Source organism: Arachis ipaensis, chromosome B1 (genome assembly GCF_059453495.1).
Source record: "Arachis ipaensis isolate K30076 ecotype BB chromosome B1, ASM5945349v1, whole genome shotgun sequence".
NCBI lineage: Eukaryota > Viridiplantae > Streptophyta > Magnoliopsida > Fabales > Fabaceae > Arachis > Arachis ipaensis.
The window spans coordinates 7,520,504-7,546,728 of record NC_142436.1 but is presented as its reverse complement, the minus strand read 5'-3'; the positions used below and the strand labels follow the sequence as shown (position 1 = coordinate 7,546,728).

General features: G+C 37.3%; 1 protein-coding gene across 2 annotated transcripts; it reads left to right on the top strand.

Annotated features, from left to right (window-relative positions):
• Positions 1–18,326: 18,326 nt before the first annotated feature.
• LOC107614958 (protein transport protein sft2) lies at positions 18,327–22,473 on the top strand. 2 transcript variants are annotated; one of them, XR_015902205.1, is made up of 5 exons: positions 18,330–18,717; positions 20,813–21,080; positions 21,236–21,340; positions 22,120–22,302; positions 22,373–22,473. XR_015902205.1 is itself a non-coding variant. In XM_016317107.3 (4 exons), exons 1-4 carry the CDS (start codon positions 18,536–18,538, stop codon positions 22,228–22,230), a joined length of 666 nt encoding a protein of 221 aa, XP_016172593.1. In that variant the 5' UTR covers positions 18,327–18,535; the 3' UTR covers positions 22,231–22,473. The 2 variants fall into 2 exon arrangements, 1 of the variants encoding a protein (XP_016172593.1); XM_016317107.3 differs by having other exon boundaries at positions 18,327–18,717; positions 22,120–22,473.
• Positions 22,474–26,225: the final 3,752 nt, after the last annotated feature.

The following is a 26,225-nucleotide window of genomic DNA, read 5'->3' as shown; positions in this document are numbered from 1 at the left end:
CGCTGCGATTTCAGTGCCTCCTGTGGTGTTGGTTGGGTGGTGTTCCGAGGGTTACCTGAAACTGTAAGTCGATCTCGAACGAGATCTTCTGTGCTAGTCGGAACCGATGTGTCCGGCTGGTGAATGGTGACCGGAGCTGGTACGTCCGACTTGTTTGGACTTTGAACGTGCTGCTGATCCTCTGTCACCGAAGGGTGGGGGGTACCTGCAAGAGACTCTGATGCTTAAGTTAGCATGGGTATTAAACAAGTGTTATGTAGAATCAGAGTATCCGTTATACCTGGGTGCTCCAGTGTATTTATAGTAGTATGGGCTGACCTTTCTGATAAGATAAGTTAGTTATCTTATCTTATCTTATCTTATCTTATTTTGGGTGAAGTCAGCTTATCTTCAAGGGAACCGCCTTTATCTCTGTAGGCTTGGATTGCCTTTGAATTTGGGTCGTGTTCCTCTATTTGGGCCCTTTACTGGGCTTTCCTGTTGATTTAGCCGATCTCTTTAAGAAGAGATCGGGTAGTCGGACCTGAAGAGGTCGGTCGCCATGTTGCTAAACATCCCGGGTCGGACAGCTTGACCCAGGGTATGAACAGTGCCCCTGTTTGAGCTCGGTCTTCTGCTTTGAGGTCGAGTTTTTTGACTTCAAACTTTTTATAGCGAAGCCGAACTCGAGCACTTTTGTCGATTCCTTTTTTTGTAGAGCTTTTTGAATGTAGAACGTTTTTCCTCTAAAGACGCGCGCTTTTTTATTAGCGCCTTGTTACGGGGAACGTGCGAGGGTTTAATGCCCCAATTAATTTGGCATTAATTGCCCCGTTTCCCTTAACTTCTTTATTTTTGAACTTTACACTCGGAAAACGGTTTTTCTTCTTCACTCTTTCTTCGTAACTTCTCCCTTTACTCTCTCGCTTTCTGTTTCTGGCTTTGAGTCCATAGCTCCTTCCTACGACGCTTGCTTTGTTGCTGTTTTTGTGGAAGAGAGGTGATTCTGGATTTCGCCTTCCGTTTTTCTGCTTTCTAGGACAGCTTTTCTCCCATTTTTCAGGTTTGATTCTTCTTCCTTCCTTCCTTTACGCCATTTATTTTGAGAAAGTTTTGATTTTGGCTGGAGAAAGTTTGGATCTTTCTGTCTTTGCTTATGCCTGATCGTGGTGTGTTTTGTAGTTTCTTTGCCTCTTTGCATGATTTTTGCTTTTCCTGTTGCTCGCTGTTTTTAGGGCTTCTGCCTATTGTTAGTGCTTTTGGTTTCGAAGCTTTGAGTGATAATTTTGTTTGATCCTAAAAAAGAAAGTATCTTTGACGCTTTCTACTTGTCGTGCTTCGATGTTTGGGGATGCATGCTTGTTCTTTACTGATAGACTGTAGGAAGATAGTGGTTTTGATGACTTTCTGTGCTTTTTGCGTTTTGTCTTTCTCCTATGAAAATGCTCGCTGTTTGAGGTCTTCTATTCTTGTTTGAGAGATGCTGGAATGTAAGCGGTAGTTTTTTCCTGAAACGGTGCTTTGTTATTGCCTCCAAAGGATGTCCCAGGACTTTGGTTTGAGTCTTGGGGTTTTCCTTTCCTGTTTGTTTGTCTGTCAAGTTGTTTTGCCCCTCCTCCGAGATGTTTTGTTAGTAATCCACTCTTCTTTTCTTTTGTAGGATTTAGTTGACCTCATGTTTTCCCGAAATAACGTTGTAGAGATGCCTTCCCAGGTTCTCGCGGGTATGGCCGACTGGGTGGACTCTATGGTTCTCATGTGTGTCTCGTTGGTTGATTCTGATTTTTGAGCTCAGCTTAGGCAGTTTCATAGTGCCTGTAATAATTCTGGAGATGAGAAGAACTATGAACTTGTCCCCCCTTCTTCTGACAAGAGAGTCTGCTTTTCAACTCGGGTTGTTGATGGTCGCCCTTTCTTTTATGCTTATGATTTTTTCTTTGGTCAGCTGGGTATCACCCTTCCTTTTACCAGATTTGAAGCCGATCTGTTATGGTCTTGTAATGTTGCCCTGTCTCAACTTCACCCCAATTCTTGGGGTTTTATTAAAATTTTCCAATTGCTGTGCGATGGTTTTGGTATTCCTGCTTCCCAATCTCTCTTTTTCTATCTGTTTGTCTTGACTAAGCCCGGTGTGGTAAAAAAGAAGTCGGCTTGGGTCTCCTTTCGTTCTACCCAAGGAAAGAAGGTTTTTTCCATGTTTGACGAGTCGTTCCGTGATTTTAAAAACTACTTTTTCAAGGTCCGAGCTGTTGAAGGAGCTCGGCCCTTTTTTCTGGATGAGAATGACGAACCAGCTTTTCCCTTGGAATGGCAAAAAGACGTGAGGGTCTCCCGGTATTCGTGGGAGATGTTGGATGAGGCTAAGCGAGCCTTTGTGACTATCTTGGAAGAACGCTGGGGTCAACCTCCCCATCTTGACACAAAGAAATTTCTGACCAATCCTTCTCTTCTTCAAACTGAACTGGGTATCTTGTGTTTCTTTTATTATTTTGTTTATGTTGCTCGTAGCTGTCTTTTCCGACTTATCCGAATTGTAGCTGAATTTTCTATTTTGCTTGCAGAGGCAATGAAGAATAATGAAGCTATGAAAGCTTTTAAGAGTGCACAAAGGGCGACTGCTGCCAGAAATGTTGCTGCCAGGGCAGCTGGGGAGGGATCCTCCCAGGTGCGCGAGAAGCCATCAGTGCAGAGTTCCGTCGGGGTGAAGAAAGTGATCCCCACACCCCGAGCTCGTTTGGTAGATCCTCACGTCGCCTCTGCTGCTCCTTCTGTTGCTCCTCCCAACAAAAAACAAAAGACTGCTGAGCCCTTTGACCTCGATGCTCCTGATTTTAATGCTATTGAATTCGTGGATCAACAGATCGGTCCCTACGGTGCTCTCTCCATGGACGATGTGTCTATCCTTCATCACTTGGAATTCATGGCCTGAAATCATGTGAAGATGGCGTATATGTCGGCTGCCATATATCGTACTGCTCAGAATCTCCCTCTCCACGCCACTAAAACGTTTATGGAGGAGGCGAAATAAGAGTTTGATCGGATGAAGGAGTTAAAGGAGGAGCTTGAGACGAAGGTGGCCAAGCTGGAGAAGGACTTGAAGAATGAGGAGGCGAGTTCTCAGTCATTGGCAGCTTCGTTGAGGTTGGCTGAGGACGCAGTCTTGATGCACAAGGATAGTTACGTTACCTCTTATCGAGAGGTGCTGCGCCTGAGGGAGGAGCTCGACCATGCCCGGGAAGATTATTCTGAGCTTCAAGGTCATCTCGTCGGCAGCGTGACTGCTGCTTACGAGAACTTGAAGGAGCAAGTTCGGGTCATTGCTCCCGAGGCCGATCTCACCCTTTTTAGCCTGGATAATATAGTCAGGGATGGCAAGATTGTCCCTGATGATGAGGGTGATGATGATGATGTTGTTCCTCCCCCTGTGTTTTCTACCAAAGTGCCGACCTCTTCGGTTCCTCCTGCTGTGCCCGACTCGGATTGCCAGATCCTGAATCGGGAGGATGGAACTGTGGATGCTGTGCCGATCCAGACTCGCCCTTCTTCTCCTTGTCCTGATGCTGCCAAGAAGGCTCCTGATGCTTGCTGATCTCTTCTTGAAAATTTGTGTAGTTGGCCCGGCTTGTGGGCTCTTTTAGAACTTTTTTATTTATTTGCTGACGCTTCCTAGTTGCTTGTCTAGCAACTTTTTATTTTGAAAAACAAAAGGTAACTTGTTATCTCTTTGTGGTAGGTTTTGGTGGCCTTCCAGGCCTTATAACTTTATAGAGTAGAAGTAGTTGTTTGACTTGACATCTTTTTTGTTTTTCTATTGATGTTCGAAATCTTTCTGCTCGACCTCCTTGGATTACTTTGTTGTTTGTAGCTTGAATCTTTTGAGGTTACGATTTGTGGGGTGATGAATGGATTTTTGATGGTTTAGAATTTCACAAATGAATTCTCGTTGCAAGTATAGTTCCTAAACCAAACAATAATCCTTTCATACAAAAGATTGTTTGTCACAAGTAACAAACCCCTAAAATTAATAACCGAAGTATTCAAACCTCGGGTCGTTCTCCCTAGGAATTGTAATGAAGTGTTTTGTTATTGGTTGTGAGTTATTTTTGGGGTTTTAATAAGAAACATGAAAGATAAATGGCAAGAAAGTAAACTAAGGCCTAAAAAGGTCTTGGCAAGGGTTGGTGGTCAAGGATCTCTATCCTAATCACTAACCACAATATGAGAATTGGCAAGGATTAATCTCATTAAATCATCCTCTAACTAGTAGTAAAGGAAAGTCAAATGAGCTATGTCAATCCTAGTCCATAAGTCCTAACTCTCTACTAATTCAATTAGTGAGAACTAGAGTCAATGGATCCCAATCATCAATTACTTGGACATTAGTAACTCAAGAGTTCCTAAGTTACCTTTCCAAGCCAAGAACATAAAATTCTACTCTAAAATCCAACCAAGCATTTCATCAAACACTTGGAAGGCATAAAAGGAAGGCATAGTAAAATTGCAAGAAAAGTAAATCTACACTACTCAATTTGCAAGGAATTAAACAACAACAAATCAAATGAACACAATTATTATGATTTACCTTGAATTGAATTGAAAGAGAAAGGAAGGAACAAAAGTAGATCTACAACAAAATGCAAGAACAACATAAAGGAAATTACAACAAAGGAATAGAAGAAGATTGAATGTAGCAACAAAGAATTGAGAGGTAGAAGGAGATGAAAGCATGAATTAAAATCTAGATCTAAGATTATTGAACTAAACCTAATCCTAATTCTAGAGAGAAGTGAGAGCTTCTCTCTCTAGAAACTAACTCTCACTACTAAACTAAGCTAAACTATGACTAATGATGACAAGTGTATGTTTCCCTCTTCACTCCTTGGGTTAAATAGCATCAGAAATGAGTTGGATTGGGCCCACAAGGCTTTAGAATTCATTGGCCACGTTTTGCTTTGAGTGAACTAGGTGGCAGCAACGGCGCGTGCGCGTACTTTGCGCGTGCGTGCCACCATACGTGTAGCAACTATGGCAAATCTTATATCGTTTCGAAGCCCCGGATGTTAGCTTTCCAACCCAACTGGAACCGCATCATTTGGACCTCTGTAGCTCAAGTTATGGCCGATTAAGTGCGAAGAGGTCGGCTTGACAGCTTTCCGGTTCTTCCATTTCTTCATGAGTTCTCCAACTTTTCATGCTTTCTTTCTTCATTCCCTTGATCCAATCTTTGCCTCCTAAACCTTAAATCACTTAACAAACATATCAAGGCATCTAATAGAATCAAGGTGAATTAAATTTAGCTATTTTGAGTCCTAAAAAGCATGTTTTCACATTCAAGCACAATTAAAGGAGAATATACAAAACCATGCTATTTCTTGAATAAATATGGGTAAAAGGTGATAAAATCCCCAAAAATCAATACAAGATAAACCCTACAAATGGGGTTTGTCATAGGGTCCAACTTGTTTCTCGGTTTTCCGTATTTGTGACCGGATCCTTTGTGTTAGTCCCTTTCTAAGTTATTATTGTAATCCTCTCTTTCAGAGATTACTTTTATAACTTGTTTGTAGGAGATTGACTTCGTCAAGTCGATCTCTTTTTAAGTTATTTTTGTAATCCTCTTTCTTGGACCTTTGTCAGGTCTCTTTCAGGGATTACTTTGATAACTTTTTAGTAGTAGGAGTCCGACTTGGTTATGTCGGTCTCCCTTAAGTTATTTTTTGTAGTCCTCTTTCTTGGATCTTTGTCAGGTCTCTTTCAGGGACTACTTTGATAACTTTTTGGTAGTAGGAGTCCGTCTTGGTTGTGCCGGTCTCCCTTAAGTTATTTTTTGTAGTCCTCTTTCTTGGATCTTTGTCAGATCTCTTTCAGGGACTACTTTGATAACTTTTTGGTAGTAGGAGTCCGACTTGCTTGTGTCGGTCTCCCTTAAGTTATTTTTTTGTAGTCCTCTTTCTTGGATCTTTGTCAGATCTCTTTCAGGGACTACTTTGATAACTTTTTGGTAGTAGGAGTCCGACTTGGTTGTGTCGGTCTCCCTTAAGTTATTTTTTTTTTTGTAGTCCTCTTTCTTGGATCTTTGTCAGATCTCTTTCAGGAACTACTTTAATAACTTTTCGTTTTGGGCTGACTTTGTCATGTTGGGCCCTTTTAAGTTAAAGTAATCCTTTTTAATAGGGTTGGCCAGACCTCTTTCCAGGTTTTACTTATAACTTGGTTTGACTTGGTTCGACTTCTTAATGTTCGACCAGTCTTTAAGTTATTATTTTAGCGATCCGTAAGACCTCGTCAGGTTCTTTCTTAGATCACTTTCGATAACTTCTTACATTATTCTGTGTTCATCTTTGCCGATTTGTCGAAAGTGGTTGTCATCTCTAGATCGTCCTTTGGGTGAATCGCGTTTTCACCTTTATCGGACGGTTGTCTTTATCGTGATCGTGCAGTGAAATTCTTTTTCACTTTCTGCCGATCTGTTGCTTTATAATCGGACGATGAATGCTTCAGATTAATGCGTCTTGAAATCTTTGTAGAATATCTAAAATATATTTTATTTAAAGGAAAAGTGCAAATAGATACACATGGGATTGTCTGAGTCTCAACTTGGTGCCTCATTAAAAAACCTTTTCAGGAAAAAGAGTGCATCCAATGATGAGATCTTTTATCTTTTCTTAACTGTAGTACTTTCTTAGGTTGCAAGCGTGCCACGACCTGGGAAGCTCTCGTCCATCGAGTTCAGACAGTCTGTAGTAGCCCTTTCCAAGTACTTCTACAACTCGGTAGGGTCCTTTCCAGTTTGCTGCCAGCTTTCCTTTTCCTGGTCGAGTTGTTCCGATATCATTTCGGATTAGGATGAGATCATTTTCTGCAAAAATTTTCGGCACTACCTTTTGATTATATCTGGAAGCCATTCGGTGCTTTAGAGCTTCTTCCCTGATCCGAGCTCTTTCTTGGAGTTCGGGTAACAAGTCGAGTTCTTCTCTCTGAAGTTGGGAGTTTGCTCCCTCATTGTAGTGAACTACTCTGGGCGACCCCTCCTCGATCTCTACTGGAATTATTGCCTCTATTTCGTATGCTAATCGGAAGGGGGATTCCTTCGTGGTGGAATGTGGCGTTGTTCGATATGCCCATAGGACCTGTGGAAGCTCTTCTGCCCAGGCTCCCTTTACATCTTGCAATCTCCGTTTTAATCCGGCCAGTATGACTTTGTTAGCAGCTTCGGCCTGTCCGTTGGCTTGTGGATGTTCAACGGAGGTGTACTGGTACTTTATATTCAAGTCGGCTACTAGTTTTCTGAAGCCCGCATCTGTGAATTGAGTGCCATTGTCTGTGGTTATTGAATATGGAACCCCGAACCTCGTGACAATATTTCTATATAAGAATTTTCGGCTTCTTTGAGCGGTGGCATTGGCTAGGGGCTCTGCCTCGATCCACTTTGTAAAGTAATCTACCCCTACTATGAGGAATTTAACTTGTCCTGATCCCTGTGGGAAGGGGCCGAGAAGATCGAGTCCCCATTTTGCAAACGGCCAAGGCGAGGTCACGCTGATGAGCTCTTCTGGCGGGGCGATGTGAAAGTTGGCATGTTTCTGACATGGTGGGCATGTCTTTACAAATTCTGTGGCTTCTTTCTGTAGAGTTGGCCAATAAAATCCCGCCTGGAGCACTTTTTTGGCGAGAGCTCGTGCTCCGAGATGATTGCCACAGATACCACCGTGTATTTCTTCTAGCACTTCTCTTGTGTTGGAGGTTGGCACGCATTTTAGTAAAGGTGTTGAGATTCCTCTTTTGTATAGGATGTTGTTTATGATGGTGTAGTACTGTGCCTCCTTTTTTAACTTTTTTGCCTCTTTTTCTTCTATGGGGGGCATTCCTGTTTTGAGGTAGTTGGTTATAGGGGTCATCCATCCTTGGTCCTAACTTATTATAGTCAGGACTTTTTCCTCTTCCGAGATTGACGGGTTCTGCAACATTTCCTGGATGAGACTTCTGTTGTTACCCCCTGGTTTGGTGTTGGCTAGTTTTGAGAGTGCATCAGCTCGGGCATTTTGTTCGCGGGGTATGTGGCAGATCTTATACTCCTCGATTTGTCCGAGCTGTTCCTTGGTTTTATCCATATACTTTTTCATGGTGGGATCTTTGGCTTGGTAGCTCCCTGTTATTTGTGATGTAACCACTTGTGAATCGCTGTAAATGTTGAGTTTTTGAGCTCCGACCTCTCTAGCCAGCTTCAAGCCAGCTAATAATGCTTCATATTCTGCCTGGTTGTTTGAGGCCGGGAACCCGAACTTGAGGGAGAGCTCAACTTGGGTTCCTTGGTTGCTTTCTATTATCACGCCTGCGCCGCTTCCGGTCTTATTTGAAGAACCATCCACGTAAAGGTTCCATTCTGTGGGGGTTTCTAGGGCATCTGTGAATTCTGCGATAAAGTCGGCCAGATATTGTGATTTGATTGCCGTCCGAGCTTCATATTGGAGATCAAACTCTGACAACTCGACTGCCCATTGTAAGATTATGCCTGCTAGATCTGTTTTCTGCAATATTCCTTTTATGGGTTGGTTAGTTCGAACCTTAATGGTGTGAGCCTGAAAGTACGGGCGGAGTCGTCGAGATGTTAGGATAAGAGTCATGCTTCCTTATGGTGTCGAATACTTGAGCCAGATCGGACAATAGTGTTTCTTCGCTTTGTGTTTTGATTAGCATGTCGTCCACATAGACCTCCATGATCTTTCCGATGTGACCCGAAAAAAATTTATTCATTAGTCTTTGATAAGTAGCTCCTGCGTTCTTGAGACCGAAGGGCATCACGATGTAACAGTAGTTCGCCTTTGGTGTTAAAAACGAGGTCTTTTCTTGATCTGGTGGATACATGGGAATTTGGTTGTATCCTGAATATGCATCCATAAACGAGAGATATTTATATCCAGAGGAAGCATCTACCAGGGTGTCAATACTTGGGAGTGGGTATGGATCTTTTGGACAAGCTTTGTTGAGATCGGTGTAATCGGTGCACATTCGCCACTTCCCATTCGATTTTTTTCACCAAGACGACGTTGGCTAGCCATAGCGGGTATTTAACTTCTCTTATAAATCCGGCTTCCAGTAGTGCCTGTACTTGCTCTTCCATAGCCTGGGATCGCTCTTGCCCAAGCTTTCTTCGTCTCTGCTGTACCGGTCGAGATCCTGGGTAGACCGCCAACTTGTGGCACATTAGCTTAGGGTCTATGCCTGGCATGTCCGCGGCTTTCCATGCAAAGAGGTCGACATTATCTCATAAGAATTGTATTAGCAATTCTTTTAAATCTCCTTTGAGGATTGTGCCGATATTAGTTGTTTTTTCCGAGGTGTCCCCGATCTGAATTTTTTCTATCTCGCCCTCTGGTTGGGGGCGAAGATCTTCTCGTTGTTGAACTCCGCCCAACTCGATTGCGTGGAACTCTTCTCCTTTGCCTCTGAGGTTTAGGCTTTCGTTATAACAGCGACGTGCCATCTTTTGGTCAGCTTTTATCATGGCTATCCCTTTTGGAGTTGGGAACTTCATACATAGGTGTGGGGTCGAGACTATTGCGCCAAGTTGGTTGAGTGTTGTCCGACCTATGAGAGCATTGTAAGCAGAACTTACATCGACTACGATGTAGTCTATTTTGAGGGTCTTGGATTGGTCTCCTTTTCCGAAGGTTGTATGTAGTGATATATATCCTAGTGGTCGAACCGGGGTATCTCCTAACCCGAACAGACTGTTTGGATATGCCTTAAGTTCTTTTTCTTCTAAGCCGAGTTTATCAAAGGCTGTCTTGAATAAGATGTCGGCAGAACTCCCTTGGTCTATTAAGGTGCGGTGTAGGTTGGCGTTTGCCAATATGATGGTGATGACCATGGGATCGTCGTGTCCTGTGATGATGCCGGACGTGTCCTTCTTAGTGAATGTTATTGCTGGGATGTTGAGTGCTTCCTCCTCTCCCTCGACATGATATACTTCTTTGAGATACCTTTTGCGGGAAGATTTGGAGATCCCTCCTGCTGCGAATCCGCCATGTATCATGTGGACATGTCTTTCTGGTGTCCGAGGTGATCGTTCTGTTCGCTCGGTATCTTCATCCCTTCGTCTTTTTCTTTGATCATCATCTCGGGTGGCCAGGAATCGATCTAATTTTCCTTCCCTTACCAATTTTTCTATGATATTTTTTAAGTCGAAGCATTCGTTGGTGGCGTGTTATCTGACCCGATGATATTCACAATATTCCTTCCGATTTCCTCCTCCCCTTTTTCCTTTGAGGGGCCATGCTGGGGGGATTTTTTCTGTATGGCAGACCTCTTTGTATATTTCGACTAGGGATGCTCTGAGGGGAGTATAATTATGGTATTTTTTAATTTTCTCCCCTTGTCGGTCTTCTTTTCTTTTAGATTCCTTATCTCTGTCACGGTAGGAGGCCCCCAATTTTGAGGTCTCTCCTAACCGAGCGTTTTCTTCCATGTTGATGTATTTTTCTGCCCGTTCCTGCACTTCGTCTAAGGAGGTCGGGTACTTTTTTGATATAGACTGGCTGAAAGGTCCCTCTCGTAGGCCGTTGATAAGTCCCATAATGGCGGCCTCTGTGGGTAAGCTTTGTATGTCCATGCATGTTTTGTTGAATCTTTCCATGTAGTTGCGGATGCTCTCCCGATCTCCTTGCTTGATCCCTAGTAGACTAGGGGCGTGTTTAGCTTTATCTTTCTGGATGGAGAATCTGGCAAGGAACTTTCCGGCTAGGTCGTCGAAGTTTGATATGGACTTGGGAGGTAGGCTGTCGAACCATCTGATCGCCGTCTTCGTGAGGGTTATCGGGAAGGCTTTGCAGCGAACGGCATCTGAGGCATCGGTAAGGTACATTCTGCTTCTGAAATTGCTGAGATGATGGTTGGGATCGGTGGTGCCGTCGTACAAAATCATATCCGGGAGTTTGAAGTCTTTTGGAATTTTGGTTTTCATGATTTCCCTGGTGAACGGATCCTGTTCTCTGCGTGAGCTTTCCTCAGGAGTGACCCGATGGGCTTTTAATTTGAGATCGGCTTCTAATTGCTGTAACTTGTCTTCCAATTCTCGACGTCGCCGTACTTCTTTCTGTAGATCTTTTCTGATTTCTCGTTGTCTTTGTGTTTCTTCTTCAAGTTTTTTCAAGCGATCTTGAAGGGCTTCTATTGCTCCCGGTTTAGCTGAATTTTTGTCTCCATTGGATTCCAGAGTGTCTTTTGGTGGGGTGTCCGCATTTTTGTGCGGTGTTCTATTTTCTAGATCTGAGTCGTGGTCGTTGTCATGGTTGTCCACCATGGTGATGGGATGACTTCCAGGTCCCCGGCAACGACGCCAATGTTCCGAGGGTTACCTGAAACTGTAGGTCGATCTCGGACGAGATCTTCTGTGCTAGTCGGAACCGATGTGTCCGGCTGGTGAATGGTGACCGGAGCTGGTACGTCCGACTTGTTTGGACTTTGAACGTGTTGCTGATCCTCTGTCACCGAAGGGTGGGGGGTACCTGCAAGAGACTCCGATGCTTAAGTTAGCATGGGTATTAAACAGGTGTTATGTAGAATCAGAGTATCCGTTATACCTTGGTGCTCCAGTGTATTTATAGTAGTATGGGCTGACCTTTCTGATAAGATAAGTTAGTTATCTTATCTTATCTTATCTTATTTTGGGTGAAGTCAGCTTATCTTCAAGGGAACCGCCTTTATCTCTGTAGGCTTGGATTGCCTTTGGATTTGGGTCGTGTTCCTCTATTTGGGCCCTTTACTGGGCTTTCCTGTTGATTTAGCCGATCTCTTTAAGAAGAGATCGGGTAGTCGGACCTGAAGAGGTCGGTCGCCATGTCGCTAAACATCCCGAGTCGGACAGCTTGACCCAGGGTATGAACAGGTGGTAATGCTCTTTGGAAGCGACTCGACCTTCTAGGGTTTATACTTCAGGTAACAAATTTTTATTATGTCGAAACTCTTTCATCTTGAATATAATGATTTTGATATATCTAGAAATAATTATTTATCATGGATACTAGATGCTAAAATCCATCTTGATTCAATAGATTTTGGAGATACCATTAAGGCTTAAAATAATACATCCCAGAAGGATAAAGCCAAATCCATGATTTTCCTTCGTCGTCATCTTGAAGTATGATTGAAAAATGAATATCCCATATTAAAAGATCCTGCAGATCTGTGGAAAGACCTTGAAGAAAGGTACAATCATGTGATACTTTCTCAAGCCCGATATGTTAGAGAAAATTTTCTCGACCTTCCATGCCTCGAATGTGCTCCTGCAGTAGCAATCGAGAAAAAGGATTTAAAAAAAATATATTCTGAGCTAATTTCTTACTTTCTTGTTGCTGAACGCAACAATGAGTTGCTCTTAAGAAATCATGAAGCGCGCTCAGTTGGCGCCGCCCCATTTTCTGAAGCAAATGCGGCAAATTATAACCCCAAAAGAGGTAAATGACAAGGTTTTAGTAGCAAAAAAAATTATGAAAGGAAAATGAATTATGTTCACAACAAAGGATCTCACCAGAAGTGGGATAAAGAAAGAAACAATGGGCAAAGTAAATCAATCGAGGATAAATGCTTCTATTGTAGTGGAAAGGGCCATTGGTCACATACCTGTCGTATCCCAAGGCACTTAGTTGATCTTTATCAAGCATCCTTGAAAAAGGATGACAAAGGAAAGGAAACAAATTTTGTTTCAAATGATGAAAATTCCACCACTCATTATGATGTATCTAATTTCTTTGAGGATCTTGAAGGAAATATTGGCCATTTGATCAATGATGGAATAGTTTAATATGTGTGTTTGTTAAATATTCAAGTGAATAATTTTTACTGTGCATGTACTTTTGCTCATTTTATTATTATTATTTGTTTTTGAAGAAAACTGGCAAGGACATATTCTGAAGATATTTGCCTTGCGGATAGTGCAAGTTCGCACACTATTCTTAAAAGTACTATATATTTTACCCATCTTGTGTCAAAAGAAGAATATGTTAATACTATTATTGGCTTAGGCAATGTGATAGAAGGCTCCGGAAGAGCTATAATTTTGTTTCCCAGAGGAACAAAATTTATAATAAATAATGCACTATTATCTACCAAGTCTCTGAGAAACTTGTTGAGTTTCAAAGATATACGCCGAAATGGATATCATATTGAAACAATGAATGAGGAAAATCATGAGTATTTATGTATCACAACTTATGATTTAAATAAAAAGGTTATATTAGAAAAATTGCCCTCACTTTCATCTGGGTTATATTATACCAAGATTAGTGCAATTGAATCACATGCTACTGTAAACCAGAAGTTTACTAGCCCAAATGAATTCATAACTTGACATGACCGATTGGGTCATCCGGGAACAACCATGATGAGGAGAATTATTGAAAACTCTCATGGACATTCACTAAAGAACCAAAAGATTCTTAAATCTAGTGAATTTTGTTGTGCTGCATGTTCTCAAGGGAAGTTAATTTTAAGGCCATCACCAGTAAAGATTGGATTTGAGTCCCCTGAATTCCTAGAAAGGATTCAAGGTGATATATGTGGACCTATTCATCCACCATGTGGATCTTTTAGATATTTTATGGTCCTGATAGACGCATCTTCGTGATGGTCACATGTGTGCTTATTATCTTCTGCAACCTGGCGTTTGCGAGATTACTGGCTCAAATTATTCGATTAAAAGCACAATTTTCAGAAAATCCAATCAAAGCAATTTGTCTTGATAATGCTGGTGAATTTACTTCCCAAGCTTTTGATGCTTATTGTATGGCTAATGGAATAAGTGTTGAACATCCAGTAGCTTATGTTCACACACAAAATGAGTTAGCAGAATCACTTATTAAGCGCCTCCAATTAATTGCTAGACCCTTGCTTATGAGAACAAATCTCCCAACCTCGGTTTGGGGGCATACTATTTTACATACCGCATCACTTATTCGTTTGAGGCCAACGAGTTACCATAAGTTCTCTCCTATGCAATTAGCTTTTGGCCAGCAGCCAAATGTTTCCCATTTAAGAATATTTGGGTGTGCGATATATGTTCCCATTGCACCACTTAATCGCACCAAAATGGGACCCCAAAGAAAATTGGGGATATATGTTGGATATGATTCTCCCTCTATAGTGAGGTATCTTGAGATACAAATCAGAAATGTATTTAAAGCCAGATTTGCAGATAGTCATTTTGATTAATCAAAATTTCCAACATTAGGGGGAGAGAATAAGCTTCCTGAAAAGGAACTTAATTGGAATGCATCATCGTTGATACATTTAGATCCTCGATCAGGGCAATGCGAACTAGAAGTTCAAAAGATTATACATTTGCAAATAATAGCAAATGAATTGCCTGATACATTTTCCGATACAAAGAGGATAACTAAGTCATATATACCAGCGAAAAATGCCCCAATTTGAATTGATGTCCCAGTTGGACAAATTGCCACCGAAGCAAATACACGCCAGAAGCGTGGTAGGCCTATCGGTTCCAAAGATAAAAATCCTCGAAAGAGAAAAGAGGTAAATACGATTCCTGTTGAAAAAGACATTGTAAAGACACCTGCAGTTGTCCAAAATTCTGATATAGTTTTAACGCCAGAAGACGTTCAGGTACCTGAAAATTGTGAAAATGACGAGATCTCGATAAATTATGTATTTACAGGAGAGAAATGGGATCGAAATAAGACAATTGTCAATGAAATATTTGCATATAATGTGGCATTAAATATCATGCATGAAAGTAAGGATCTTGAGCCAAGATCAGTCGATGAATATCGACAAAGGAATGATTGGCCAAAATGGGAAGAAGCCATGAAGGCTGAATTAGACTCACTTGCAAAACGTAAAGTCTTTGGACTTGTAGTCCGTACACCAGAAGATGTAAAACCTGTTGGATACCGATGGGTATTTGTGAGAAAACGAAATGAGAAAAATGAAGTCGTGCGCTACAAAGCCCGACTTATGGCACAAGGTTTTTCACAAAAGTCCGGTATAGATTATGAAGAAACGTATTCCCCTGTAGTGGATGTGATAACATTGCGCTATTTGGTCAGTTTATCTGCATATCATAAGCTGCATATGCATTTAATGGATGTGGTAACAGCCTATTTATACGGCTCATTAGATCGGGATATCTATATAAAAGTCCTTGAAGGATTAAAGATATCTAAACCATCCAATGAATATTCGTAAGGGTTATACTCAGTTAAATTGCAAAGATCTTTATATGGTCTAAAGCAATATGGACGAATGTCGTATAATCGTCTTACTGAGTATCTGGCCAAAAATGGATTCAAGAATGATGATATCTGCCCATGTGTTTTCATAAAGAAATCTGCATCTGGGTTCATTATAATTGCTGTGTACGTTGATGATTTAAATATCATTGGAACTCCTGAAGAGATTCGAACAATTATAAAAACTCTAAAAGAAGAGTTTGAGATGAAAGATCTTGGAAGGACTAAATTTTGTCTCGACCTGCAGATCGAGCATATAAAAAATGGGATCTTTATTCATCAAACAACATACACAGAAAAGATCTTGAAAAGATTTTATATGGATAAGTCACATCCCTTAAGTACCCCAATGATCGTAAGGTCTTTGGATGTGGAAAATGATCAATTCCATCCTAAAGAAGAAAATGAAGATATCCTTGGTCCTGAAGTACCATATCTTAGTGCCATTGGAGCGCTAATGTATCTTGCTAATAATACGCGACCTAACATATCATTCGCGGTGAATTTACTAGCAAGGTATAGTTCCTCTCCAACCAGAAGACATTGGAGTTGAATCAAGCAAATCTTTCGATATCTTTATTGAACGGTTGATATGAGATTGTTTTATCCATATGGATCCAAGTCACAATTAGTTGGCTATGCAGATGCTGGATATTTGTCTGATCCACATAAAGGGAGATCTCAAACAGAATACCTATTCACATATGGTGGTACAGCTATATCATGGAGGTCCACGAAACAGACGATTGCAGCAACATCCTCTAATCATGCTGAAATACTAGCGATACATGAAGCTAGTTGCGAGTGTTTTTGGCTGAGAAGTGTGATCCAATATATTCTGTCATCATGTGGACTGATTGATCAGAAGATAGCTCCAACTGTCCTGTTTGAAGATAATACAGCATGTATTGCTCAACTTAAAGGCGGATATATCAAAGGTGATAGAACAAAGCATATTTCTCCCAAATTCTTCTTCACTCATGATCTTCAAAATCAAGGGACAATTGATGTCCAACAGATCCGCTCAAGTGACAATCTGGCAGATTTATTCACAAAATCACTCCCAAAATCCTCCTTTGAAAGATTGGTATATGAGATTGGGATGCGCCGATTTCGAGACATTAAATGATGTCGACAAGAGAGGGAGACTGTACTCTTTTTTCCTTGGTCAGGTTTTTTTCCCATTGGGTTTTTCTTGACAAGGTTTTTAATGAGGCAGTCCCCATCACTAAAGGATATTGTACTCTTTTTTCTTCACTAAGTTTTTTTTTTCACTGGATTTTTCTTTAGTAAGGTTTTAATGAGGCAATAATCCTAAATGGTCATCCAAGGGGGAGTGTTGTGATAAGATCAATTAGGTGGATGCCCATTTATGATGGGCGGTTGAATATTCTCAAGAAAAAATGCATTTAATAAGGTTTGAAAAATGAAACCTTATACATGTATAAATAGGAGATTAAGCCTCCGTTGTTTACACACATAAAAGCAATAAAACACAATTTTCTCTCTCTTTCTCTAATTATATTTCTTTATTTTATTTGTTACCTCTTTCTTGTTTATTTATTTAGTTATTTTATAACAAATATTACTTACTGTACAAAATTTATTAGCATTTTTTACTAAGTAGTTAACTTCAAATCATGACCACGAACTCATTCATATTTAAGACTAAGAGCTTTGTTTTAAATCTCTGAGCTAGTCGTATAGTTAGTGCATGTTTGGACGCCATTATTTTGTTAAAAAAAAAGATCTTTTTTCAATGAAAAAATATCTTTTTTTATTTTTTAACGTGTTTGGCAAATTTCTAGTAGTAAAAGTAAAAGCACTAGTAAAATCAAAAAAGATCTTTTTTGAGAAGATGTAATTTACATCTTTTTTTAAAAGATATTTTTTTCTTAAAAAAAAGATGTTTTTCATGTAATAAATAAACAAAAAAGTACTTTTATATTGTTATACCCAAACATAATTGATTGATAAAAAGACCTTTTTACATGAGATATCCAAACATAAAATTACTTTTACTTCTCCATAAGATCTTTTAAAAAAAGATAACTCGAAAAAATATTTTTTTTAAAAAGCTCACCCAAACAAGCCCAATGTGTTTTGCTCAATAGTTAGCATGTTTTACAAATAGTTAAGCTTAAATTTTGGTTTAGAATATTATCCAAAAGTTCTCTAACTTATTAGCTAACAACTAGGTTCGAGAGACATGTTAATATTGCAAGTGTGAGGAGTGTATGAAGTTAGTCCCACATAAAAGAAAACAAGGAAGAGTGAGAAGTTTATAAGATGAGAGACTCATTAACTTGCTACCTTAGAATTTTGAGTTAAATGTTGTGTTTTCTCATCTTATGTTATCTTACTTGATTTTTTCTTAAAATCTCTCTACACAGAAAGAAAACGAAAATAATAGAATAATTGTATCATTTCAAGTCTTATTTGATGATCTTTTTTAATATAATATCTATTTCACCCTTCTTACTAATTTTGGTATAATTAGTCCTTTTTATTAATTAAAATCTCTTTTTAATGATTTTTGACATTGAATTTTCCTAGATAATATTATCAATTACAAGTTAAGAATGAATACTAAATTAAAGTCAAGTTAATAATATTGACAGTTTTTTTTTGTTTAATCAAAAATAGAAAATTCGAACCCGTAATTTTTTAATTGAGTATGAGGAGACTATGTCATTTGAGTTATAATTCATTAGCTAATAATATTCACAGTTGACATTTTGTTTACGTCAATTTTTCATTAATAATATTAGCAACAATATTAGAGAGACAATCATCTAAATTTATCTTATTTAATTTAACATTCGTATATGTATGTAACATAAAATTATTAAAAATATAAAATAAAATAAACAATAATTAATAAATAGAAAATAAAATAATTTTAGCTTACTTTAAATTAATTTTCTGTTATTTTCCTGATATTTTCGTAGTGTTAATGGCGATTGGATTGAAGAACTAATTTGATCTATAATAAAAATTAAAAACTTTTTTGATCATCAATTAAAACAAAATAATTTTTATAAAAGTAACATTATAATAATTTTATTTTATTTTTATTAAAAATCCGTCTTGATCATCATCGTCATCAAATCAATTTCTCGTAGCAGGAATGGAGAGACCGAACTATGATTCTTTCGCAGCTAATCCAGCGTATAATAAGTTAACCACTGATCATTGATTCCAAATTCCACTTCACGTATCCGAAAATAAAACTCAAAAACACATTACAGAATAAACTATCTTCTTCGTTTTCTCTCTCGAGTTCGAAAAAGGAAAAAGAAAAAAAAATGCAGGGTTGGTTTTCGGGACAAAGCAGTAGCAGCGGCGACGATCAGATGCAAACGTCGTCGTCTTTGTTGGCCGATTGGAACTCATACGCCGCCTCTCAGGAATCCTCCACTTTGATGCCCTTTGATATTGAATCCGCCGTTAGGTCCGCCAACGACACCGTTTCAGGAACCTTTAGCGTGTAAGCTCCTCTCTCTGCTTGTTCAAATATGTCATTTTAGGGTTCGTAGGTTGTGCATTTGACTGTCTATGTTAGTGATCTGGGGATCTAAGTGCGGTATGGGATATGGCATAGTTGTAATTTGAAGAGATTTAAGTTATTTCATTCTAGTTATGATGAGGAATTGCAAGATTTTCACTTGGATTACAGGGTTTATTGGTAAGTGATACTGTTTCTGTGGGATTAGAATTTGAAAGAGAAAAAGAAACTTTGAAGTATGTTAGTTTCGTTTCCAAAACTATGGAAAGCTAGAATGTCAACTACGAAGGGTTTCAGACATTGGTTGAAGAGTAGATTTGTAGAATTCTTGATGTCTTGAAAGAGTGTGAAGTGTTGTAGATGTAGACAATTTGGTTTTTTTGGTTTGTTTTTACATTCCCCCCACCCACCCATTTTGTTGATGACGCTCATTGCCTCAACAAAGAAAAGGGTTCTCTTAGGTATTTTGTGTTTCCTCTTCTACAATGAAAATGCTATATTGTCTTAGAATGAAAACCTTCATGAATTATTTATAGCTTGAAAAAACTGAGGAAATGTCATGGAAAGTTTAGATGGTATTGGTATGTAGAATTAGTTGAGCTTGGAGTCGAGATAAAACTGGTAGCTTTTGAGAGATTCCTTTTAAGCTGGATTGTTTTTCCCAGAATCATCTTCTTCCCTTGAAATACTTTGCAATGACAGCGTAAGTTTAACATACTAACTCCTGAACTTAGTTTATAGTTTTTGGTTGGAGAAATGTGGGCCAAGACTTCAAAGATATTCTTTGAACAAAAATAAGAAGAACGCTGATTTTCACTATTGAAACTCGAAGTGTCAACCCTTCAATTGACACATTTCGATGTATGGATATCCAATCATCCATTCAAGACCATGTTATAATCTGAAGTATCAGGAAAAAGCTGCAGATAGCTATTGTTTGATGTTGGCAAAAGGTTATCTCTTGCTAGATGCTTTAGAACAGTAAAAGAGTATTTGCAACACAGCTAGACAAGAAGGAAATAAATCAACATGAATTATAGCTAACATGTAGAAATGATTCGTGTATTAGAGCTCAAGATCTTGGTTTATGAGAACAAAACTTGAACAAAGACTGCTCAAGTCTCAAGTCCCTCTTTGATGTCTTGCTCAAACACTTCTTATTGATGGGTCGTCTGCCATTTAAATGTGATGTTAGGGGAAATGGAGCTGTTGTGTGCAGTGACTAAGGAGTTGCCACTCTCAGTTATGCACTACACAACGAAATAGAGTGCATCAGGGGGGAAAAAGGGATATTTTATCGTATTTGCTGGTTTCTGCTTTAGGGTACAAGGACAGCATCATGCTGCAAGCATCTGCTCCTTCTCCTATATAGGGTGTCTCAGAGGTGGTGCAGTTGGTGGGTTGATAATGATGTTTAAATGTCTATCCAATGTTCCTTCTCTACTGAGTGCAGGGTCACAGGAACACTAGCCAACAATATGGACAAGAGATCATAAATGGAAAGAAGGAAGGAAGCATGCCAAACAATAAGTTTATTTGTTCCATATGTGGTGCAGTCAGGTTGGGTCAGCTAGATGGCTAAATATGATGCCATTTGATCTATGTAGGCGATTCCACCTAGTATGACAAGGCTTAGTTGTTGTTGACAGTTAACTTGTATTATGAGAAGCTGATTCATGATCATTTAAAAGATTGTTTTTGCTGGTGTTAGCTGTCTTTATGTGAGTAGATTATTATTTAAAGCGGTGATTGAGATCCTCTTTCCAATTGTAAATTATGAAGCATAAAATTGCTAATGTCTTTGATGATAATTACTCTAGTGTCATGTTGTCCTCGTGTGAATTGATGCTTGGATGGGTATTCATTTTTGACACTGGAAAGATGGACTATTTTTCTACCTTATCTAAATGTGGGAGATCTTTTTTATTGTTCTTAAATTTCTTTTCTTGTGATGATCTAAATTGCTGTCAAACAAACTCATAGTGGGCATTTGCAATTTCCTGAAATTTTTCTTGGGTCATGGTTAAAGGACATGCTGTCCTCAAGTAGTTAATCTATCTCTCTTATAATTGTGTAGGGTTTCTAAAGGCGTGAGAGATTTACCAGGAAACTTCCAGTCTGCCACTAGTAATGTTCCTTCCGGCAAATCGCTCGTGTACTTTGGTTTGTTTCTGGCAAGTGGGATATTCTTCATTTTCATAGCATTTACATTGTTCCTGCCCGTAATGGTGGTTATGCCCCAGAAGTTTGCTATTTGCTTTACACTTGGATGTGGATTTATTATTGGATCATTCTTTGCTCTCAAGGGTCCAAAGAATCAGCTTGCTCACATGCTGTCGAAGGAGGTAACTGACTAGAGTTCCATTTCCTTGCTTGTGTAGTAATATTTACAACCTTGACCAATAATTTGTTGGGATTTTTGGAAAATTGTAGCCTCCTTGTTTTGATTCATGTACCTGTTGCTTTGTTCTTACTGTCGTTCCTCATGATTATTTTTCAGAGGCTTCCTTTCACATTGGCTTTTATAGGCAGTATGATTGGTACCATATATGTATCAATGGTGCGCCATAGCTATGTTCTTTCTGTGATGTTCTCCGTTATACAGGTATATCCTTAACATCTTTTTAGCATTACCCTTCATATGCTTCAGTATTGATGTTGATTTGATGTATGCTCAAATAATTTTTTTACTTGTATATGACACAAACTTTTCATAGCAATTGTCAGCAATAACTTCTATATCGCAGAGCTAGTCTTACTTTAAATGGCCTTATTTCTAGCTTTTGTGATTTGTGTGAATATCATGACATGGTTCTAAGAACTATGGCTGTAGAACTGGCTCTTATTGTGTGTGTATGCATATAGGTTTAGCAATTACAGACACCATTTTTTAGCTTTTTATAAAATATATTTTCTATTTCTAACTGTTATTATGATTCTCTATTAGATCATTTTTATCAATATTTGACCTTGAAAATAAAGAGGAAATAATTATTCTTTTTTAGTCAAATTGTTCTTTTTTTAATACAGTTAAATGATATATATATATATATATATATAACAAGCTATATAAAAACTATATTAAATGACTATGAATTGTTATGAAGTTTTTTTATTTTTTTCCAAGATAGCAACTTACAATCCTCAACATTAGTCTCTTATCCCACTTGATGGGGTAGTCTACATGGATCAAATAATATTATTATGTGCTGTGATGGATCGTGTTAGTACTTATCCCATTTATGCTTAAATTTCTTTTGATAATAATTCACCAATAAAAAGTATAGTATTGGAGTATATTCATTGTAATGTGATCTCTCTCTATCTCTCTCACACACACCATCAGGATCAGTATTGCATTTGAAATTTTAATTATACTTGCAGGTTCTGTCACTTGGATACTATGCTATATCATATTTTCCTGGTGGATCTGCTGGAATGAGATTTCTGACTTCTGCTTTTACCTCTTCAATAATGAGATGTTTTGGGAGGTGACACTGTTTTGGTTAAATGGTAGTGATTGAGTGAGTGAGGTGAAAGATCATTGTCTATATGGTTAGCTGACTTGTAAATTTTGTCTCTTGAGATCTAGAGGTTAAAGCTTTGAAGTTTAAACTGAACTAAGAATACTGCTGAGATGAAGCATCATCTAACATTTTCCCTCTGAATGGGGGAAAAAATTGATTTGCCTCTTAATTAGCCTCAACTTTCATATTGCAAATTAACTTCAGCTGATAATATTGCTTTTTCTTCCTCTTCCCACTTTTATGCAGAATGGAATTTAATTGTATCCTTCTTACACTTTTAGTAGAGCACATGTTGACAGAAAATTAAATCCAAATAATATCAATTAGACATTTCATATAGTTGATGTATCCAAATCATATCCAAATGCAGAATGAATGATTGATTGAAAATTCCTTTAGCAGTTGGAGATACACAAGCTTCCAACTATCCTTTTTTAGTTACATCATGGGAGCTTCAAATCAAGGGTGGTCCAAAGTTGTGGTCAAGGATCCTAAATTTGCCCCCCAAAGTAACTTTAAACCATCATCATTCAGAGGTAAACGGTAAACCTTCCACAATCAAGAAAAGATTGGAACTTGATCCTCGTTGGAGTGTGATGTGCATTGGTGAAAGATGGAATAAGTGTATAACCATTTTTTTTTCCTTTTGCCTAACCCCATTACTACAAAGAGACCCATTTCCGGGTTTAAAGGACCAATGTATGTTTCCGTGCTACTTTTTGACCTGGCCATTGGAATTCACTAACCCAACAAATGAAAGACAAACATCTTAAATATGGCCAGACATTTAAATGGACCTCTACAGTGGAAGATAGAGATTGAGAGACTGAGATTGAATTAACTCAATTAAGTCTCTGTACTGTGTTTGGTATAAAATATACTGAAATGAGTTATGTTTCAGTATTATATTTAATTTAAAATAAATATGAATATTGAAGGGTAAATTTAAAATTTAAAAAGTTAAATAAAGATATTTTTAATAAAAAATATTACTAAAATTTCAGTCTCTATTTTTAAAATTTTAATTCCTTATATTCCCACTTTCTAGAAATACTAAAAAGATTGAAATTTTGGAGGCAAAAATTAAAATTTTAGTTTTAATTTTTGACTACCAAACATAATATGAATCTCAGTCTTCTAATCTCAATTTCAATCTTCCTAATCAAACGCTACTTAGGAGTGTTTCGTCGTGACTAAACCGTGGATATTCCTTTTTTCTTTACTAACAACGAAAGAGAAAAAGGTCAAAGTGAAAAGGCAAGCCAATTAACATCCTCAAGCCCCAAAACCAGTAAACCTTTTTTAATTTTAATCAAATATGACAAATTGAGAAAGCAAAATTGACTTGGAAATTGGTATACATATATTGACTGGTGAACATGATTGGACAACTTCAACTTAGTGAGGTTTAGGTGCAAAGAATATCTTTTTTAAACTCTCATTTGTATCCCTTAACTCTCTCTCCTTTTTAATAATTTATTGCTATTGGAATTTGGAAAGTAGTGATTGGTGATTAGGGAGCATAGACCCAGATTTTAAGGAAATATTTGGACACCAAATAATGGGATAAACACAGTGATTTGACCTTTTAATTAACATGATGAAGATTATGTGTAACCAAGAGGTGTTTTGTTTCTATATTTTAATAATTGAATTATTGTAAGTCATATATCATCTTCTTCATTGACATAAAAACAAAAAGCTTACCTCAGCGGAGCACCATGAACGGTCTACAAAACTAAATTGAAAACTTAGGAGTCACACATTGAAGGAGTTGCAAATTGCAATGATACATTGTCATAGCATAATTAAATGTGTTGCTTTGTATGGGAAAATTTTCAAATATACCAGTATTTCAGATATTTTTGATAGTTGATTTAATTAAAAAAATAAATATATATATATATAATTAAGATCAACAATTCAAAATTATTAAAACACCGGTCTACTAGCATATTTGAATTTTTTTTTTTTTTTTTGGTATGATATGATAGGACTATTTTATTATCTTCTTTGTTAAGATTTGGCAAGCTACCTTGCTGCAAATGGGTGGTGTTATAATGTTATAAATATGACAAAATTAATAAGCTTTCAATTTAATTAAGGAATGCTATTTATAACCTAACTTAATATATAAGCTAATGTGTACGCCATCATTTTTTTTTATTCTGGATTCACTTAACACTACTTCTCTTGAATTTTTCGATTAGCATAAGATCAAACATGTGATTATCATGTAAGAGCATTAGAATTCGAAGTGACAAAATAGGTCAAAATCTATCGTGCCAATCTAATTAACTCAAAAAATATAGACAAATTAAAAAATTGACATGTTTAAAAAATATATATTTGCTAAACCTGTCCGGTTGACCTGCAAATTTTGATAGGTGGACTGACAGATGAGACATTTGTATTTTTTTTTTAGGCCATAAAAATAAACAAAATTACATCTAACTTAATCTTAAATGACTAAATCACTAATTGACTAATCTCTCCTCCTTAGATCTTATGATTAATTGGTTATTACTTATTTGGTTATTGATTATATTTTATATTTTAATTAACTTCATATAATACTTTCTTTTTTTTTTAATTTCCGAGATAAAAATAAAAATTCCTTTATGGTGGTGGGCTAACTCACCAGATCGGTTACCACCCCAATTAGAATGTTGAGGTTTGATCTCATCAATATCATTATAAAAAATCACAGGGCCTAATACAAATAGTTGTTTGACTTGTTTGAGTATTATGTCTTGAATTCGATACTTAACAGCAATGTGAATGCTGTTGGTTTCATGACTAGCTCCCTACCCTTAGAAAGCGAATTTAGACGAAATTAGAAATTAGAAATTAGAAATTAGTCATTGGCTTCTAGTCAATGGATATTCAAAGATTTGCACCTAATAGCTTAAAAGAAATATCATTATAGTAGTATTTATTTAATTTCTCATGTTAATATAATATCATTAAACCAGGACCATAATTGGTGGACCCTATAAAAATATTGGTGGACCCTATAATTGCAATTAAAAAAATTAGACAATTAAATAATTTTTTAATCAAATAAATTATGCATTTTTTTTGTATGTATTTTTTTCGTACATACACGGTTATTTCTTTTTTTTTTTTCATTATCGTTAGTGTTATTGCTACCACTACTACCATTACCTCCTCCTCTTCTTTTTTTTTATTTGATTTTTTTTTTTTTCTATTCTTCCCCTCTTTCATTATTACAATCATCATCACCACCATCATCTTCTTCTTAGTTAAATATTATACAATTAGTTTAACGATAATAAAAACACATCATTTAGTTATAAATGACACCAAAATTTTGATAAATAACATAGAAATTTTAGGTGAATGACATTAAAAATTTTGGTAAATGATATAAAAAATCTTTAAAGGGCCACAAATTCAAAATCGACTCACAAAATATATTTCAATGTGTTTTAGATTTAAAAGACACATTAAATTATTACAATTCACACGTGAATGATTAGATCTCTTTTATATCAGTTCAATACCACACGATTGATCCAATGATAACAAAAATACATCATTTAATTAGAAATAACACAAAAAATTTTAGTAAATGACATAAGAAATTTTTAAAGAATCACAAGTTTAAAAATCTAAATTTACCCAACCAACAAAATACATTCATTTGTTGCAAATGACATAAAAATGACTAAACCTCTATATATAGTTTAATACCACTCAACTAGTTTAATGATAAGAAAAGTACATCATTTAATTAAAAATGGCACAGTTAAAATTTTTTTGTGTCAGAATTTAAAATAACAACTCCTTCTCCTCTTCATTATCATCTTTTTTAGTGTCACAGTTAAAAAAATTTTGTATTATTTTTTTGATAAAATCTGCATAGCTTAAAACTCTCTATCTCTTCCTCTTTTTCTTTATTATTATCGTTTTTTTTATTATTTTACTTTTTTATAGTTC

Coding starts and splice junctions, on each gene's coding strand:
- LOC107614958 (XM_016317107.3), top strand. CDS start 18,536: ATGCAGGGTTGGTTTTCGGGACAAAGCAGTAGCAGCGGCGACGATCAG. Junction 18,718..20,812: donor GTTTCAGGAACCTTTAGCGT/GTAAGCTCCTCT, acceptor ATAATTGTGTAG/GGTTTCTAAAGGCGTGAGAG. Junction 21,341..22,119: donor TGATGTTCTCCGTTATACAG/GTATATCCTTAA, acceptor TTATACTTGCAG/GTTCTGTCACTTGGATACTA.